This window comes from Lepus europaeus, chromosome 4 (assembly GCF_033115175.1).
Source record: "Lepus europaeus isolate LE1 chromosome 4, mLepTim1.pri, whole genome shotgun sequence".
In the NCBI taxonomy this organism is placed as follows: Eukaryota; Metazoa; Chordata; class Mammalia; order Lagomorpha; family Leporidae; genus Lepus; species Lepus europaeus.
This window is the reverse complement of record NC_084830.1, coordinates 161,954,847-161,973,251: the sequence shown is the minus strand read 5'-3', so window position 1 is coordinate 161,973,251 and position 18,405 is coordinate 161,954,847. Positions and strand designations below refer to the sequence as shown.

Sequence of the window (18,405 nt, the reverse complement as noted above, 5' to 3'; positions counted from 1 at the left end):
CTGTGATGGGCCCCAGGCTAGCCAGCTGCTTCTGTCTCTCTCAGAAAACAGTAAAGCGCTTACAGAGAATTCCCTCTCTTTTTTCATTTAAGATGTGTTTATTTATTTATTTGAAAGGCAGAGTGACAGAGAGGGAGAGACAGGCAGAAAGAGAGATCTTCCGTCCGCTGATTCACTCCCCAAGGGGCTGCAGCAGCCTGGGCTCGGCTGGGGCTCAAACCAATGCTGTGGCAGGAGATGCCAGCAAACTGAGACCTTACCTGCTGGGCCTGGCAACAGGCCTGAGAAGTCTGACCCGTGCCGACACGCCCCTCCTCCCTGTGCACGGCTCGCTTTTTATATATTTAAGGTCAGACCACACCAACAACTTCTCAGGCTATAAACTTTTAAAAAATTAATACTAATGTTCAATCAAGTAGGCATGCTACTATGATCTAATTAACCATTTACAATATTCAGGATTATGTAAATTTTGGTCTTTGTGCAAAAAATTTTTCCTCTTTTTAAATTTTTAATTAGTTTAAAAATTTATTTGAAAGGCAGAGTTACAGAGAGAGGGAGACAGAGCTCTTCCATCCACTCACTCCCCAAATGACTGCAACAGCTCTGAGGCTGGGCCAGGTCAAAGCCAGAGGCCTGGAACTCCATCTAGGTCTCCCACATGGGTGCAGGGGCCCAAGGACTTGGGCCATCTTCTGCTGCTTCCCCAGGCCACAGCAGAGAGCTGGATTGGAAGTGGAGCAGCTGGGTCTCAAGCCGGTGCCCATGTGGGAGGTAGGAGTTGCAGGCAGCGTAATTAACCCACTGTGCCACGATGCCAGGTCCCAAAAGTTTGTCCTATCATTTAGAATGACCCAGGTTACAACTCAGATGAAGTAAAAAACTGACCAACTGACCAGGCTTGTTCACCTCCCCCTTCTAAAGGAAGCTAAGCTGTGCAGTATTAGTCAGTCTCTCAAGAAGCTGCAATCTGTGGCTGTGGAAACACATCTACCATGACCGAGTGTTGTGAAGAACATAGGAGAAAGTTCAAGGAAACTGTGTCCCGAGGGAAGAATTCCAGCTTCGCACCAGTTGTGAGGGACGGCGGTTAACAGCATTTCACTACTGTACGTAGGAGATTTCTATCGTGTAATTTAGCTGATGTGCACAAAGACTCCTAAAAGTTAATGCTGTGGAGCTACATCGTTACCAAGAGGTCTCCTAAACAGACGTGTGTCGTTGTGACATCAAAACCGAGGCCCTAAATCTCACCGTTCGGTTTGTTCTCACACGGGCAGCCACACAGCACAGCCGGAACACCCACATCCAAGGGATGTGTTTCAGAAGCAATAAAGAAACCCGAGGGTACTTCAGGCTTATCTTATTGAACAAGGACATTTACCTTCACAAGAATGATCACGTTTCTGATCAATGAGGAGCTGAGGGCGGGTGTTTGGTGCAGTGGTGCAGTGTCCCTTGGGGCACCCACGTCCTCAATCTGAGCGCCTGGTGCAAGTCCCGCCTCCACTCCCAGACTCCTGCTCATGTGCACCCTCGGAGGCGGCAGGGGGCGGCTCAGGGGCTTGAGAACTGCACCCATGCCGGAGACCTGGTCTGAGCCCCTTGGCTCCAGCCTGGTCCAGGCCTGGCTGTTTGTGGGCATTTGGGGGGTGAACCAGCACAAAGATCTTTCTGCATCTCCCTGTTGGCCTTTTTCTCTGCATTTCAAATAAAGTGAGAAAATAACAGAGACAAAAATGACAGGGCCAGCACTGTGGTGTAGTGGGTTAAGTTACCACCTGTGGCACTGGCATCCCATATCGGCGCTGGTTCAAGACCTGGCTGCTCCACTTTGATCCAGCTCTCTGCTGTGGCCTGGGAAAACAGCAGAAGATGGTCCAAGTCCTTGGATCCCTGCACCCATGTGGGAGACCTGGATGGAGTTCCTGGCTCCTGGCTTTGTCTGGCCTAGCCTCAGCTGCTGTGGCTATCTGGGAAGTGAATCAGTGTATGGAAGATCTCTGTCTCTCTTCCCCTCTCTCTCTGTGACTCTGCCTTTCACACACACACACACACACATGAACAAGAGCACCCAGCAGGCTCTACCTTGGACTGGCCGTGTCCCGAGGAGAGCGGAGCCACTCCTGCAGCTTATCACTGGAAGCCACGCCCACTTTCACCAGGTAGGAATAGGGCTCCACGCGCAAGGCCCAGAAGTGCTTCCCTTTGGTGATGCCGACGTCGCCGATGATGTAGTCCAAGGTTGTGTAGCAGCCCACTTGGATTCGCTCGGCAGCGAGCAGGATGTTAAACCCGGCTCTGCTCTCCACCCGGTCTCTCTTCAGGTTCAGCAAGAGGTGTTCGTTGTTGTAGCCGCATTTCTCATCAAAGAGGAAACTGAAGACTAAACAGACATGGATCTGCAGTTAGCCTGAAGGTCACCTAAGGTTAGACTTACCAGGTTTCCCAAATGGGAATTTCTAAGAGACAGGAAGAGCAAGGTGTCACCAGGCTCGTCACCATGACAACACAAACCCCACTCAGCGAGGGCTCCCAGGCCGTCCTCCACCATTTTCACAGACCCCCGATGTGGGAGGAGGCGTCTTACCTGCTGATGAAACCTACGAAAGCAGCTCTTGGAACAGGGACGGCAAAGCAGATGTGGGTATTGCACACATTACACCTAACTAAAATAAGCGGCAAGGGCCAGTGCTGTGGCTCAGCAGGTTAAAGCCATGGCCTGCAGAGCCAGCATCCCATATGGGTACCAGTTCAAGTCCCAGCTGCTCTACTTCCAATCCAGCTCCCTGCTAATGTGCCTGGGAAAGCAGCGGAGGATGGCCCAAGGGGCCCCTGCACCAAATGGGAGTGGTTCCTGGCTTCAGCCTGGCCCAGCCCCAGTCATTGCGACCATTTGAGGAGTGAACCAGTAGATGGAAGATCACTGTCTCTCTCTCTCTCTCTCTCTCTCTCTCTCTGTCTCTCCTCCTCTTTCTGTGCAACTCTGCCTTTCAAATAATAAATAAATCTGAAAAAAATAAAATAAGCAGCAGCACATTTTCATAAATAGTTATGCATTTTCTTATATGTTTCATCCAAATTTTGTAAATCTGGAAAGTGTTATCTATTTTAATAAGGTCTTTACCGCCTCAATCAAACGGCAGATATGAGAAATGTGGTGCATTGTTTCAAAGAAATACAATCATGGGCTTTGGGTTCAGAGACACCAGGTTCAAATTCCTGCACACACCTTTCCCTCGAGTCTGACCTAGACTTCAGCATCCTGTGCGGCAGAGCGGACACAGTGCAACCTGGCTCCCTCCCAACACAGACCCAGCAAGCTTTGGACTGGCACCAGCCACTGCGCAGCAACCCCCGGGCCAAGGGAAAGTGGCCCGTCCATGCAGTGGGCAGCGCACCTTAAGAGGAGTCAGCTCCATGCTACAGCACGGTGGGCGCTGAAGTAAGCCCGACGCAAAGAGACAAACATTGGGACCCCACATGCACGGGGAACCCCAAAGAGGCAGAAAGCAGACAGGTGATGCACGGGGCCTCACGGGTCAGAGGCCACTGTGGGTCCTCTGGGGATGGGGCCTCACGGGTCAGAGGCCACTGTGGGGTCCTCTGGGGACGGGGCCTCACGGGTCAGAGGCCACTGTGGGGTCCTCTGGGGACGGGGCCTCACGGGTCAGAGGCCACTGTGGGTCCTCTGGGGACGGGGCTTCACGGGTCAGAGGCCACTGTGGGGTCCTCTGGGGACGAGGGCCTCACGGGTCAGAGGCCACTGTGGGGTCCTCTGGGGATGGGGCCTCACGGGTCAGAGGCCACTGTGGGGTCCTCTGGGGACGGGGCCTCACGGGTCAGAGGCCACTGTGGGGTCCTCTGGGGGTGGGGCCTCACGGGTCAGAGGCCACTGTGGGTCCTCTGGGGACGGGGCCTCACGGGTCAGAGGCCACTGTGGGGTCCTCTGGGGACGAGGGCCTCACGGGTCAGAGGCCACTGTGGGGTCCTCTGGGGACGGGGCCTCACGGGTCAGAGGCCACTGTGGGGTCCTCTGGGGACGGGGCCTCACGGGTCAGAGGCCACTGTGGGGTCCTCTGGGGACGGGGCCTCACGGGTCAGAGGCCACTGTGGGTCCTCTGGGGACGGGGCCTCACGGGTCAGAGGCCACTGTGGGTCCTCTGGGGACGGGGCCTCACGGGTCAGAGGCCACTGTGGGTCCTCTGGGGGTGGGGGCTTCACGGGTCAGAGGCCACTGTGGGGTCCTCTGGGGACGGGGCCTCACGGGTCAGAGGCCACTGTGGGTCCTCTGGGGACGGGGGCTTCATGGGTCAGAGGCCACTGTGGGGTCCTCTAGGGACGGGGCCTCATGGGTCAGAGGCCACTGTGGGTCCTCTGGGGGTGGGGGCTTCACGGGTCAGAGGCCACTGTGGGTCCTCTGGGGGTGGGGGCTTCACGGGTCAGAGGCCACTGTGGGGTCCTCTGGGGACGGGGCCTCATGGGTCAGAGGCCACTGTGGGTCCTCTGGGGATGGGGGCTTCACGGGTCAGAGGCCACTGTGGGTCCTCTGGGGGTGGGGGCTTCACGGGTCAGAGGCCACTGTGGGTCCTCTGGGGACGGGGCCTCACGGGTCAGAGGCCACTGTGGGTCCTCTGGGGACGGGGCCTCAGGGGTCAGAGGCCACTGTGGGTCCTCTGGGGGTGGGGCCTCACGGGTCAGAGGCCACTGTGGGGTCCTCTGGGGATGGGGGCCTCACGGGTCAGAGGCCACTGTGGGTCCTCTGGGGGTGGGGGCTTCACGGGTCAGAGGCCACTGTGGGTCCTCTGGGGACGGGGCCTCACGGGTCAGAGGCCACTGTGGGTCCTCTGGGGGTGGGGGCTTCACGGGTCAGAGGCCACTGTGGGGTCCTCTGGGGACGGGGCCTCATGGGTCAGAGGCCACTGTGGGTCCTCTGGGGGTGGGGGCTTCACGGGTCAGAGGCCACTGTGGGTCCTCTGGGGACGGGGCCTCACGGGTCAGAGGCCACTGTGGGTCCTCTGGGGACGGGGCCTCACGGGTCAGAGGCCACTGTGGGTCCTCTGGGGGTGGGGCCTCACGGGTCAGAGGCCACTGTGGGGTCCTCTGGGGATGGGGGCCTCACGGGTCAGAGGCCACTGTGGGGTCCTCTGGGGACGGGGCCTCACGGGTCAGAGGCCACTGTGGGGTCCTCTGGGGACGGGGCCTCACGGGTCAGAGGCCACTGTGGGTCCTCTGGGGGTGGGGCCTCACGGGTCAGAGGCCACTGTGGGTCCTCTGGGGACGGGGCCTCACGGGTCAGAGGCCACTGTGGGTCCTCTGGGGGTGGGGCCTCACGGGTCAGAGGCCACTGTGGGTCTTCTAGGGACGGGGCCTCATGGGTCAGAGGCCACTGTGGGTCCTCTGGGGATGGGGGCTTCACGGGTCAGAGGCCACTGTGGGTCCTCTGGGGGTGGGGGCTTCACGGGTCAGAGGCCACTGTGGGGTCCTCTGGGGACGGGGCCTCATGGGTCAGAGGCCACTGTGGGTCCTCTGGGGATGGGGGCTTCACGGGTCAGAGGCCACTGTGGGTCCTCTGGGGGTGGGGGCTTCACGGGTCAGAGGCCACTGTGGGTCCTCTGGGGACGGGGCCTCACGGGTCAGAGGCCACTGTGGGTCCTCTGGGGATGGGGCCTCACGGGTCAGAGGCCACTGTGGGTCCTCTGGGGACGGGGCCTCACGGGTCAGAGGCCACTGTGGGGTCCTCTGGGGACGGGGCCTCACGGGTCAGAGGCCACTGTGGGTCCTCTGGGGACGGGGCCTCACGGGTCAGAGGCCACTGTGGGTCCTCTGGGGACGGGGCCTCACGGGTCAGAGGCCACTGTGGGGTCCTCTGGGGACGGGGCCTCACGGGTCAGAGGCCACTGTGGGTCCTCTGGGGGTGGGGGCCTCACGGGTCAGAGGCCACTGTGGGGTCCTCTGGGGACGGGGCCTCACGGGTCAGAGGCCACTGTGGGTCCTCTGGGGGCGGGGCCTCACGGGTCAGAGGCCACTGTGGGGTCCTCTGGGGACGGGGCCTCACGGGTCAGAGGCCACTGTGGGTCCTCTGGGGGTGGGGGCTTCACGGGTCAGAGGCCACTGTGGGTCCTCTGGGGACGAGGGCCTCACGGGTCAGAGGCCACTGTGGGTCCTCTGGGGGCGGGGCCTCACGGGTCAGAGGCCACTGTGGGGTCCTCTGGGGACGGGGCCTCACGGGTCAGAGGCCACTGTGGGTCCTCTGGGGGTGGGGGCTTCACGGGTCAGAGGCCACTGTGGGTCCTCTGGGGATAGGAGAACAGATGGCAGCCCAGGACCGTGCGTGCACTGAGTTTAACCTCAATGAGTTGCACACTAGGAAACAGCTGAAAGCAAATTCGACCTCCAGCACAATTTCTACAGAGCCTGCTGGTACAACGCCATTCGTCACACCGGCTGGCGGCTCTTCTTGGAAACGCCCACTGACAGCCACACTAATCCTGCTTCCCCTCAACCCCCGAAGCCCCCCTCCTGGTCCACACAACAAATGTACAGGGCCACGCTGGTTACGTGGCTCCAGCCAGAAGGCAGGAAGAGAAGCCCTAAGGCCTCCCGAGCTCCCCTCCCACCCCGACCAGGGCCCTGGGACCAGCAGCCTCGTCCCGGACTCTTCTCCTCCTTCCATTTTTGGTCAGAGACCAGAAAATAATGTGGAAATAGCATCAGCATCAACCACTCAATGCTCTCAGGTTCATCCTGAAACTCTCCGCTGGATTATACGGAAATCCAGTAAAAACACTTTTTGGCCTACCATGTATGTATCTGCATTCTAATTTTTTTGTTTTTAAGTCTACAAGAAGCCTGAGAAACAAACATTAGAGAAAATACGCTGTTTCTATTTCGGACAAAAAGGGAAGGAAGGGTAGAGGCAGAAAGCAGGGCACACAACCAGTGCGAGGGGCGGGGCCGTGGTCTACACCAGCCCCCAGTGTCTGCAAGAGGGGCTCTCCTGCTGGGCAGCGCCAGCACAGCCTCCCAGCCAAGCCAGCGTCCCGCTCCCCACCCGCCAGCGTGCAGCTCAGACACAGTTCACCTGGCGCTTCAGAACCTTTGTGGGAAATGTTTTGTTTTGGTGCAAAAAACAGTTGTGAAATCTACCCACAGTTTTCCCTTAAACACTGTGCACTTCTGTGACGGCCCCTCAGACCCACAGACTTCACACACAGTGTGCACTTCTGTGACGGCCCCTCAGACAGACTTCACACACAGTGTGCACTTCTGTGACGGCCCCTCAGACCCACAGACTTCACACACAGTGTGCACTTCCGTGACGGCCCCTCAGACCCACAGACTTCACACACGGTGTGCACTTCCGTGACGGCCCCTCAGACCCACAGACTTCACACACGGTGTGCACTTCCGTGACGGCCCCTCAGACCCGCAGACTTCACACACAGTGTGCACTTCCGTGACGGCCCCTCAGACACACAGATTTCACACACAGTGTGCACTTCCGTGACGGCCCCTCAGACACACAGACTTCACACACAGTGTGCACTTCCGTGACGGCCCCTCAGACCCGCAGACTTCACACACGGTGTGCACTTCCGTGACGGCCCCTCAGACACACAGATGTCAGCAGTGAGGTCCCCCCTTGTGCTGAGAGTCGTGGAGTCGGAGAGAAAATCCAGACCTCCACGCGCCCAGCTAAGTCAAACCTGCACGGCAGATGCTATAATGATCAAATTAAAAATACCTAGCTAGGGGAAAGCAGCACCTTGGGCCTCTGCACCTGCGTGGGAGACTGGGAGACCCCGAGGGAGCTCCTGGCTCCTGGCTTCGGATCGGCTCAGCTCCGGCCATTTAGGGAGTGAACCAGCAGATGGAAGATCTCTCTCTCTCTCTCTCTCTCTCTCTGTGTCTCTCCCTCTCGCTGTCTGTAACTCTACCTCTCAATTAAATAAGTAAAATTTTAAAAAGAAAAAAAAAACCTAGTGAGCGGCCATGCTTTAGAGAACTGGGAACTACAGAACTATTCTACTTAAAATCCTGTCCTGGTTGCCCCTCTTCCAGGCCAGCTCTCTGCTGTGGCCAGGGAGTGCAGTGGAGGACGGCCCAAGTTCTTGGGCCCTGCACCCCATGGGAGACCAGGAGAAGCACCTGGCTCCTGCCATCGGAACAGCGCGGTGCGCCGGCCGCAGCGCGCCTATTGCGGCGGCCATTGGAGGGTGAACCAACGGCAAAAGGAAGACCTTTCTCTCTGTCTCCCTCTACTGTCCACTCTGCCTGTCAAAAATTAAAAAAAAAAACAAAAAACTTTCATTTAATCCGATGGCTCACGCTGCCCACTCCAATGCCTGCCTGACGCCGGTCAGACTAAGCCTGGGCTTCGTGCTCCGTTCATTTCTGCACCTTCACTGGGGCGGACGCCCACTTTTCTGGAGTCTTGTGCACACGCTGGGGTCTGCACTCCGCCAAGGTCTCCTCCCCCCGGGGCCGTTTCCTGCCCAGGTGCCCAGTACCTGGGGCCGGCGGCGTGTGCAGAACCAGCTCCCTGCTGCTAGGGCTGCAGATGGAGCCGCGGTAGGCGCGCACGCGGAAGGCATAGCTGCAGTTGTCCTCCAGGTCCGTCACCACTTTGCTGGTGCCGCACACCTGCAGCTCGCTCCAGGGCACCATCTCCTCCTCCCGGTCCAGCTTCCGATACTCCAGGACGTAGCTATCAGCCTTGCCCTTCTCCGGGTGGTGCCAGGTGATCAGGGCACTGTTGTAAACCCTGCTCTGCTCCTCGCTGAGCTCCGGCACGTCCAGGCCTGGAAAAGGCGGGAGAGGCGACACCGTTACAACACCGGGCTCGCACGGGCTGCGCTTCCACAAGCAGCACTCCACGACTTCCACAGTGTCCACGAACTGTGCCCGTCTCCAGTCCCATGTAGAAGAAGAACAGCAAATATTTACAGAGGCTAAGCCAACAAATTTAAGAAAAACCTACCTAGATTTTATGCATTAGAGATTCCTTTACACTGAGGAAAAAATACAGAATTACACTCTAAAACTTTAAAGGTAGCAATTATGCTATTCTAATCCCAACTTAACCTTGTATTTACAACAGAAATGGAAAAGAAGAATGAAACATAGGAGACAAAAAGACTCAGTTAAAGCTGTGAGAAGTATAATTATTAATTCTGAAACATCATCAATGAAATTTTTCAACCACATACCTGCCGCCTATTAATAACAGCTATGCACTTGAAATTTTCCTTTTATGTTTTCCTATCAACAAATGATAATTTTACTACTTTAAAAACTAAGTTTGGTGACAGAAGCAAACGACCTCCCAATGAGCACTCCGAATCTCGTTCCGTGCTTTCTCCCATAGTCACAGAACAAGTTCATTTTTCTTGGCATAAACATGATACAGATTTTTCTAAGAATATAAAAAAAATCAAACACACAAAAAACGTTAAATAACTCAGAGATGAGCACTATAACAATGGCAGAGATCATGCGAGCATACCCCCCAGTGGTGTTCCTCTATGTGAGTATATCAATATTTAACAGTCTAGTTTCTGAAACACGTTTCTAATGTTCCACTAATGACTACAACGTTATAGCTAAGTGTTTGTGCAGGTGCAAAATCCTTTCCACACAACAAATTCCCAAGCTTGGGTCATTTGGTTAGAACAATAAGTTATAAAAGTTACATGTGGGGGCCTGGTGCTATGGCTGTTCCAGTTCCAATCCAGCTCCCTGCTATGGCCTGGGAAAGCAGCAGAAGATGGCCCAAGTGCTTGGGCCCTGCACCCATGTGGGAGACCTGGAAGAAGCTCCTTGCTCCAAGCTTCATATGGACCCAGTTCCAGCCATTGAAGCCATCTGGAGAGTGAACCAGTGGATGTAAGACCTCTCTCTTTCCTTTTCTGCATTCTCTATGTAACTCTACCTTTCAAATAAATAAATAAATATTTAAAAAACAAAAAAAAAGTTACACGTGGGGCAGGTGCTATGGTGCAGCAGCACCGGGCATCCCCTATGAGTGCCAGTTTATGAGACCCGGCTGCCCCACTTCCGATCCAGCTCTCTGCTGTGTCCAGGGAGAAAAGCGGAAGATGGTCCAAGTCCTTGGGCTCCTGCACCCACATGGGAGACCCGGAAGAAACTTCCGGCTCCTGGCTTCAGCCTGACCCAACCCCCTGGCCATTGCTGCCATTTGAGGAGTGAATCAGCAGATAAAAATATGTCTCTCTCTCTCCTCTCTCAGTAACTCTGGCTTTCAAATAAACAAATAATCTAAAAACAAACAAACAAACAAAAAACAGGTATGGCTAGTATTGTGGTGTAGCAGGTAAAGCTGCTGCCTGCAATGCCAGCATCCCATACAGATGCCGAGTCAAGTGCCTGCTGCTCGTCTTCCAATCCAGCTCTCTACTAATACACCTGGGAAAAGCAGAGGAAGGGGGCCCAAGGACTTGGGCCCTTGCCACTCATGTGGGAGACCTGGATGAAGCTCCTGGCTCCTGGCTTCAGCCTGACCCAGGCCTGGCTGTTGTGGCCATGTGGGGAGTAAACCAGAGGAAGGAAGATCTCTCGCTGTCTCTGTAACTCTAGCTTTCAAAAAAAAAAAAAAGTTATACATACATACTCACACTAAAGCACAAAACAGGATATGAAGTGAGATCACAGATAAGGACAAAAGAACACAAGCATGCCCGTGTAGGTGCACTGACAGAATCACTATGCAGCCATAGCAAGACCTGCAAAATCACTCTAAATACATACTTTAAACTTCTATTTACTTATTTGTTTTCATTTTATTTGAAAAGCAGGAAGACAGGGAGAAATCTTCCATCCACTGGTTCAGTCCCCAAATGCCAAGACAAAGGTAGGGACCGAGAACTTACTCCAGGTGCCCCTTATAGGTGGCAGGGGCCCAAGCACTTGGGCCACCACCTGCTGCCTCCCAGAATACACATTAGCAGGGAGCAGGGGCAGAAGCAGAGGAGCCAGGACTCAAAGCAGGTGCTCCAGGATGGCCCAGGTGTCCCAGGCGGCCTCTTCGTAGCTGTGCCAAATCTCCACGCCCAGAGCACACCATAAAGCTTAAGAAAATGAAGAAGGCCCAGAACACTACAAGCGGCACACCCCACTCCACACTCTGTTCTTCTTTTGAAACACAGCCTACTAAAAAGTGTGCACACAGGAAAAGATGGGGGGATACCACGGTCAGAGGTGGGGGTAGGACCACGCCCACCGGCCTGGGCAGGTGTGAGCTTTACCCACACTCAGTGCCACCTTGTCAGAGACCTTGGCAGAACTGTCAGGTCAGCTAACATATACATGGAAACCAACTCTGGGGTAACAGAGGGCGTGCAGGAAGGAGAATCAGCCCTCGAAGTAGTAGCAAAAATAAGTCATCTAATAAATGTCTATCAGGCTCAGGGGTAAAAGAAAGGTCCCAGCCACCAGAGCTGCTAACGTGACACGAGCCAGATCTCCTGGGACTGAAGGTGCAGAGCTCCAGCCCCAGCCCTCTCTAGTCAGGAGGCGGCTGTGTCAGGACAGCGATGCTCACGTCATTGGGAGGTGAGGCTCAGGAGCTGAGTACGGCCAGAGGGAGGGAGGAGCAAGGCAAGAGCTCCCCACTGGTGCAGCACACACCACGGAGCCCGGGCCAGGTCCTGAGCCCTGAAAACCACACGCTGATGTCCCAACACCCACACCTCAGCGTGCCACCGGACCCAGGATGACTGACATCCCTGTGGGAAGAGATCGGGACACAAAGGGGACTGTAGAGACGTCAAGGGGAGACCATGGCACCCAGCAGGCAGGGGAGAGGCCTGAGAAGAGACCAGCCGGGTCCACACCACGGCGGGGAGTAGCTCTGTCCACACCTCCGGGCCCTGGGCTGCCCCGGGCAGCTTCAACTGTCTGTGCAGATTATGTTCTTGTGGAGAGTGACCCCTGAAGTGAGCAGTGCGGCTGGCCCTACAGGTTTCCTGGCCACAGGCTCAGGAAGAAGTGACCACCTCCCAACAGACTGGAGCCCGCTCTGCGGTCACACAGCACCGCTGACCAGCCAAAGGAGGGCCGTGAGCACCCCGGACAACCGGGGAGTGGACCACGCGCCTATCGGCCTCAGCTGCCATCTACAAGGCCCGTTCCCCAGGCCCCGCAGAGTCTGGGCACCGACACAAGCTGGGGGCGGGGGCTGGCCAGACCCAGGCCTGGGGGCTTCTCCAGCCACCTGGGACTTGCAGGCTCCGGCTGCTGTGTAGACCCGGAGAGGCACACAGAACCCTCATGAAGATACGCCTGAGCCAGCTCCTGCCCGCAGCTACCATCTCCGCCCTGGAGACGCTCACACCCGTGCTCAGGGCAGCACAGGCAGAGGTTCCGCACGGCCGTGCCCATGACAGAGAAAAGCCAGAAACAAGCCTCCTCGCAGGGAGAGGATTCACTTACAAAATGCCCCGAACAGCTCGAGGAGGGCTCTAAACCACAGTCGCAGGTGCTAGCAAGTCCTTACCTTAAATGTTTGAGAAGCAACTTACAAAAAGGATACATCTAGCCCAACAGGATTTACGCAATGTTGAAAAGCACACAAGCCAACAGGACACAGCCTCTGTATGTAAAAACACAGTCACGAAGGCCAGTACTCGGCAGCGTGGTGAGGACGAGCTGGGCACGGGGCACCAAACATCAGGGTGCCGGGCTCGAGTGCCGGCCCTGCTGCTGACCCAGCTTCCTGCGCTGCCCACCTGGGAGGCAGCGGTCCTGGCTCAAGTTCCTCGGTCCCCGCCACCCATGTGGAGACCTGGTTTCGGTTCCTGGCTCCCGGTTTCAGCCATCACCAAGCCCGGGGCTACTGAGAAGATGTGGGAAGTGAACCAGGACAGGAGTACTCCAGCTGCCTCTAAAATCAATTAAACGGAACACGGCGGCCCCAGGCAACCGGGGTGCTGCTTCTAACACCACCAAAAGAGCGCCATGTGTCTCCCACGCACGCCGCCGTGCCTTGGCCCAGACTCACCGCTGGAGAAAAAGGACAGCTCTCCGAGCAGCTCTGTTTGCTTCGATGTGTTAACAACATAGTCTTCAAAAGAGGTCTGAGCCGCAGGCCGGAAGCTCTTCAAAGACTCGGTAGCTTTCTGTATCCTGCAGACAGACCCACGTCATGTCAAAGTGACTCTTCACAAAGACACACCAGACCAAGCACCCGCTCACGCCTGCCCGAAGCACGCCGCCCGCGGGCCCCTGCGCGTACCTGAGGTGCAGCTGCTTGGCCGTCTGCACGAAGCAGGACTGGTCGGTCTCCTTGAGCACCTCCTGGGCGTAGCCCACCAGCCCGCTGTTCTCCAGGAGGCCCTGGTACTCCTCCACTTGGCTCTGAAACTTGTCCAACCGCAGCTTCTTGGAAGTGTCGATGGCCTTCAGGACAGACGACTTCCTCTCTTCTAGAACCTCAAAGAGCTTCTCGAAGTGTGTGACCGCTTCCTCTTTAGCCCGCTCTCCATTGCACTGCAGCAAAGCAAACCACGCCTCACCTCAGCGTCCCAAAAAACCCTGCAGAGTGACTGCCCACATGACGGCAGAACGACCAAGTTCAACAGAAGAGACAGAGCAGTGCAATGGCCTGACAGCCGCGACGCCCTACACTGGCTCACGGCTCCCAGAGTGATGGGAGCGGCGTTCTGGACTTTGTTTCAGACGAGAGAAGCAAAGCCAGGAAAAACACGCGGATCTGAAAGTAGCCCCCCACCCTCCACTGTGCGTTTCAAACGCCGTGACTTTTTCTCCTTTTCTCATCGAGGCCCAGCGCTCAGCGTGGAAGTGCACAGAGCAGTGACCCTGCCGTGCACGCCCACGCGGCCCGCCGGCAGCCCTGGCGCCTTTCCAGATCCTGAAGCCCCCTGCAGGGACGGCGACAGCCCCACCTTCTGTGACGCCGTGCTACCGGCGTCAGCATCATCACACAGGATGCGCTCGCCCGTGTCCGGCCCCTTCATCTCAACATCGGGGCCGGGCTGAGCTCAGGGACGCCCGCCGCGCACAGCACCCATTCTGCTGTTTCACCGCCCCTGGGTGTCTGCACACCTCCACTCAGCAGCCGTGACAAACAGCCCAGCCACGGACACTCGGATACCTGTCTTTTCTTAAAGGTATTCCAGGACCACGGACACTCGGATACCTGTCTTTTCTTAAAGGTATTCCAGGAACACCTGGAAATTTAAATAAACTTGGCCTTATCCACATACAGTGTCACTTTTAAAACTACAGGTAATCCGGGTGGGCGTTTAGCCCAGTGGGTAAGATGTGGGCTAGTCCCACACTGCAGTATCTGGGTTCGACCCCCAGTCCTGGCTCCCAATTCCAGCTTCGGGCACCCTGGGAGGCAGCGGGTCCTGACTTGAGTAACTGGTCTCTGCCACCCACGTGGGAGACTCAGAATGAGTTCCTGGCTCCTGGCTTCACAGCCTGGCCCAGCCCCGGCCACTGCAGACATGCGGGGAACGAACCAGTAAATAGAGGACCTCTGTCTCTTTTTCTCTGTTTGCCTCTCCACTTCTCTAATGAAGAAAAATAATTTAAAAATAAAACGCACACAATTTAAAAGTGATCATGACCCTGATCTCACTGCTGGTGAGCCCGTGACTTCCACACACTCGTGAAGAGCTGGCCGTCATCCCGCTGCCCCTGCTCTCAGTCACTGGCACCGGCCGCAGCCCAGGCGGCACAGCACTCCAGCCCATCATCCACACACCTCTTCCCAGCGCGAGGCCCTGCACAGCTCGTGTGACGAGCAGACCAGTGGAGACGTGGGAAACGCGCGAGCCTCTCGGGCACTCACCTCTGTTTCCTTCATCAGCAAGTTCAGCTCAGAAATCTGACTCTTCACCTGGCTCTCCTTACCAATGAGATAGTCGATGTCCTTGGACAGCTTTTCCTGCGGACAAACGGACAGGAGGAGTTCAGCAAGCCCGCGCAGGTACGTGCTTGATGACACGGCACTGGGCCCTTCCACAGCCTGTGACCAACGTGGGTGGGTACCGGCCTCAGGCACAGGGGCCCAAGGACATGGGAAGACGGGAAACAGGCTGGAAAGCAGGAGACGTGGGCCACTCTGCGGTTCCAGCCTCACCCCCACGCCCTCCCTTCCTCCCGAGGTGCTGGGAGTCACCCTCGGACGCCATCACTGTCCCCTCACACTCGCACGCAGCGTGCAGGGACGGCGACAAAGGGCCCAGCCCCACAGCCACTGACAAATCGCACGAGGACGAGAGATGCTGATGCTAAGCACGCGCATGCTGTCATGCTGGTCGCTCCCAGGCTGGCCCAAAGGACACTCTGTGGCCGATCAGCGGATTCTGAAAACCCTAGTGAACGTGCTGAGGCACCGTGGGAAAGCTGTAAGGGACAAAGGCACTCAGGGTCCAAGGGATGGTGAGGAGTCAGGAAAACTCGTCCCCCACGGCAGCCTCACAGGATGTGGGGAACGAAGAGGGGGCAAGGAGACAAGAGGATGAGGCCTGTGCGGCCCACACCACCTTCCTCCTCCCCGCCAGCCCCTGCGACAGCTAAGGGGATTGTGCAAAGCTAGAGCGGCGGGGCACCCACTTGAGAGGAACAGCCCAAGTCACCTCACCGTAGGGACAGAGGAACAAGACTTCCGAGCCCTGGAGGTGCCAAGGGCAGGGACCCACAGGACCCGTGTGCTAACCCAGCCCTGCACGGATGAGGACAGCGAGGCTCCGACACCAAGCGCCCGGTGGGCAGGAGGGGAGGAGAGCCGTGCTGCTGCCCCTCGCCACAAGGGAGGCGACAGTTTCTCCCCTCCGGCTCCCCCAGCCTCGTCCCCCCACTAGCTGCAGGCCAGGGGTCGCTTTTAACCATAGTAGCAAAGACAGGAGTGGGCCATTCAAATTCAACCAAGAGGGTGGGTGTTGGGTCTACGGATTGGGATCCCCACGTCACATACTGGAGGACCTAGGTCCAGCTCCTGGTTCTGGCTTCCTGCTGGGGCCGCCATGAGGAGGCAGCAGGTGACAGCACAAGTAGCCGGATCCCTGCCACCCGCGTGGGAGACCCAGATGCAGTCCTGGGGTCCTGCCCTCAACCCGGCCAAGCCTTAGCCACTGTGGGTGTCAGGTTTGAGTCAGCGCATGGGGCCTCTCTGGGCATCTTTCCATCTCAGTCTCTCCCCCGCCACCACCAGCCTTTCAAATAAACAATTTTTAAAAACAACTAAAGGAAAATGCCAGTTCTAGAGCTGACAAGAAAGTGCAGCAGCAGCCCAAGAAGAGCTGACCACAAGAGGAAGGCAGAGAGAAAGAAGACAGAACTCAGAAACCTGGTCCAAGAGCAAGCCCGTCCGCTCCCGGTGAGTTTTAACGCTTGGGCCAAGTCTCCTGCCAACTGCAGCCTTTATGTGACTTGGCTCCGGCCTGAGAGACAAGGCCCAGCTTAACCCTGACCCCGTGGGTCCGCTCACGGCTGCACGGCACGTGGCTCCCCGGTGCTGAGGTGGCGGAGACTGCGGCCACAGGGAGCACTCATTCTTGGGAGAATTCCAAATCCTGCAGCTCACCTGGGGCCACGGTGCTCGTGGAAGCAGCCGGAGGCCATTTCTTAAGCACTCACTCAGCTCGGGAGCTGCTCTCGCCACAGCAGCTCCCAAACACCGGTGCCCAGCACCATCCATAGGGCCCCAGGCTCTGTGAAGGGGGCAGGGCCAGTGTGGGCACTGCCCACGAGCCCAGGGGACACCCCCGGCCAGCCAAGGCTGGGACCCAGTGCTTCCCTCTTCCAGCCAGGTCCATCTGAACCAACAAAGCAGGAGAGAAGACAGACAGGAAGGGAGAGAGATGCATCCAGCAAGTGGCCGGGTACCCCCTCCATGAGGACAGCAGGCGGGGTCAGCTCTGCTCTGCCTCTGCCAGCACTCGGAATGAAATGGCAGCAGAGCAGGTGTACCACGGCCCGCTTAGTCCAGCGCCAGATTGTTTCAGCAAACGTGACAACAACGTTCAATTCAAATTCCACCAAGAGCAGAAATCATCACAAATCAGCAGAAAACAAAATGAGCCGAAGCTCCCAGGAAACATGTTTCCTTGGTACAACATCAGCCAACTATTGCAGAGAGCAATTTCTACCCCATCGCATAGTGGAAACAATCACGCGAGATGAGCCAACAACGAACGCCAGGACAGTCGTAGCAGAAGAAAATCCCAGAAATTCCACTGCCACCCCAAGAAGGGGGCGTGGCCTTGAGGTGTGGCCCCAGTGGGTGGGCAGACCCACCCGCCACCCGTGTCCACGGCGTCCGAGCTGGTCAGGGGACAGCGAAGTGGGTTCCCTGTAGAGGACGATGGGAAGAAAGCTTCCCTCCTGCCTGTTCTGGGAGTGAGGGAAGAAGCAAAGGCCGGGAGGAGAGAAACAGAGCAGCTCTCCTGCAGACAGAAGCACGCAGTGGGGTATGTGTGTGTGCGTGTGTCTGCACACTGACACAGGCAGAGGCTGTTGTATAGAAGGAAGAAAACAAAATCTGGGCCTCACGTAACCAAGGCAGACCACCAACAGTGGGATCATCCCTCTAGCCCAGCTTAACTCCTCAGGCCAGTCCACCCACCATGCAAGCACCTCCAGAACTCACAGAGCAGACATAGCGACATAGCTACCTGCACTGGACACAGCCACCTGTGCTGGACACGCCCACCTGCACTGGGGCACGCCCACCTGCACTGGGCATGGCCACCTTCACTGGGCACGCCCACCTGCACTGGGCATGGCCACCTTCACTGGGTACGCCCACCTGCACTGGGGCACGCCCACCTGCACTGGGGCACAGTTCCCTGTACTGGAAGTCAGCCCCGGCAAGGGGCAGAGGAAATCCAGCCCCGCCTCAGCAGTGCCAGCACACAGTGGAGCTTCCTCGATGCCCACTGCCCCTCTCTACTTCCAAAACTCAAGGGACCAAAAGCAGAAGAAAGGATCCTACAAGCCACCTCATGTACCCTGAGAACCAAGGACAAAGGAAGGAGATCAGCTTGCTACTTTTGGCATAGGGAGGCTGTTCCCTTAGTAAAAAGTAAGTGAACTGAAAGGTGCATTTGGAGTCTATTTTTAACAGCCTGAAACATACATGAAAGAAATTAATGCAGGACACAAAAGACAGCTTACGGGTATCCTACATCAAAGATTTCCCCATGAGAGAAAGTTCTGGACCGCTTGTAGGAGATATGCCTAACTACAGAGGTCAGGGGCATGCTGTGGGGGCATGAGAAAGAGCAGACTGGTTTCCTCCACATACCCTGCAGGTAACTTAGGCTCTGGCAAGCTGCCCGGGGCCAGGAAAAGAATCGCCCAGGAAGATCAGAGAGGCCAGTCCAGGAGGTCGCACAGGGCTGGGAACAGTGC

General features: G+C 56.9%; 1 protein-coding gene across 1 annotated transcript in view; it reads right to left on the bottom strand.

Moving 5' to 3' along the window:
- Positions 1-18,405, bottom strand: part of TRIM36 (tripartite motif containing 36) — a 35,184-nt gene that overhangs the window by 2,426 nt on the left and 14,353 nt on the right. Inside the window, exons 5-9 of the mRNA XM_062189825.1 lie at positions 14,840-14,935; positions 13,256-13,509; positions 13,022-13,146; positions 8,514-8,804; positions 2,089-2,386 (exon numbers count right to left, since the gene is read on the bottom strand). Coding sequence (XP_062045809.1) covers positions 2,089-2,386; positions 8,514-8,804; positions 13,022-13,146; positions 13,256-13,509; positions 14,840-14,935 — 1,064 coding nt within the window. The remainder of the gene's footprint in view (positions 1-2,088; positions 2,387-8,513; positions 8,805-13,021; positions 13,147-13,255; positions 13,510-14,839; positions 14,936-18,405) is intronic.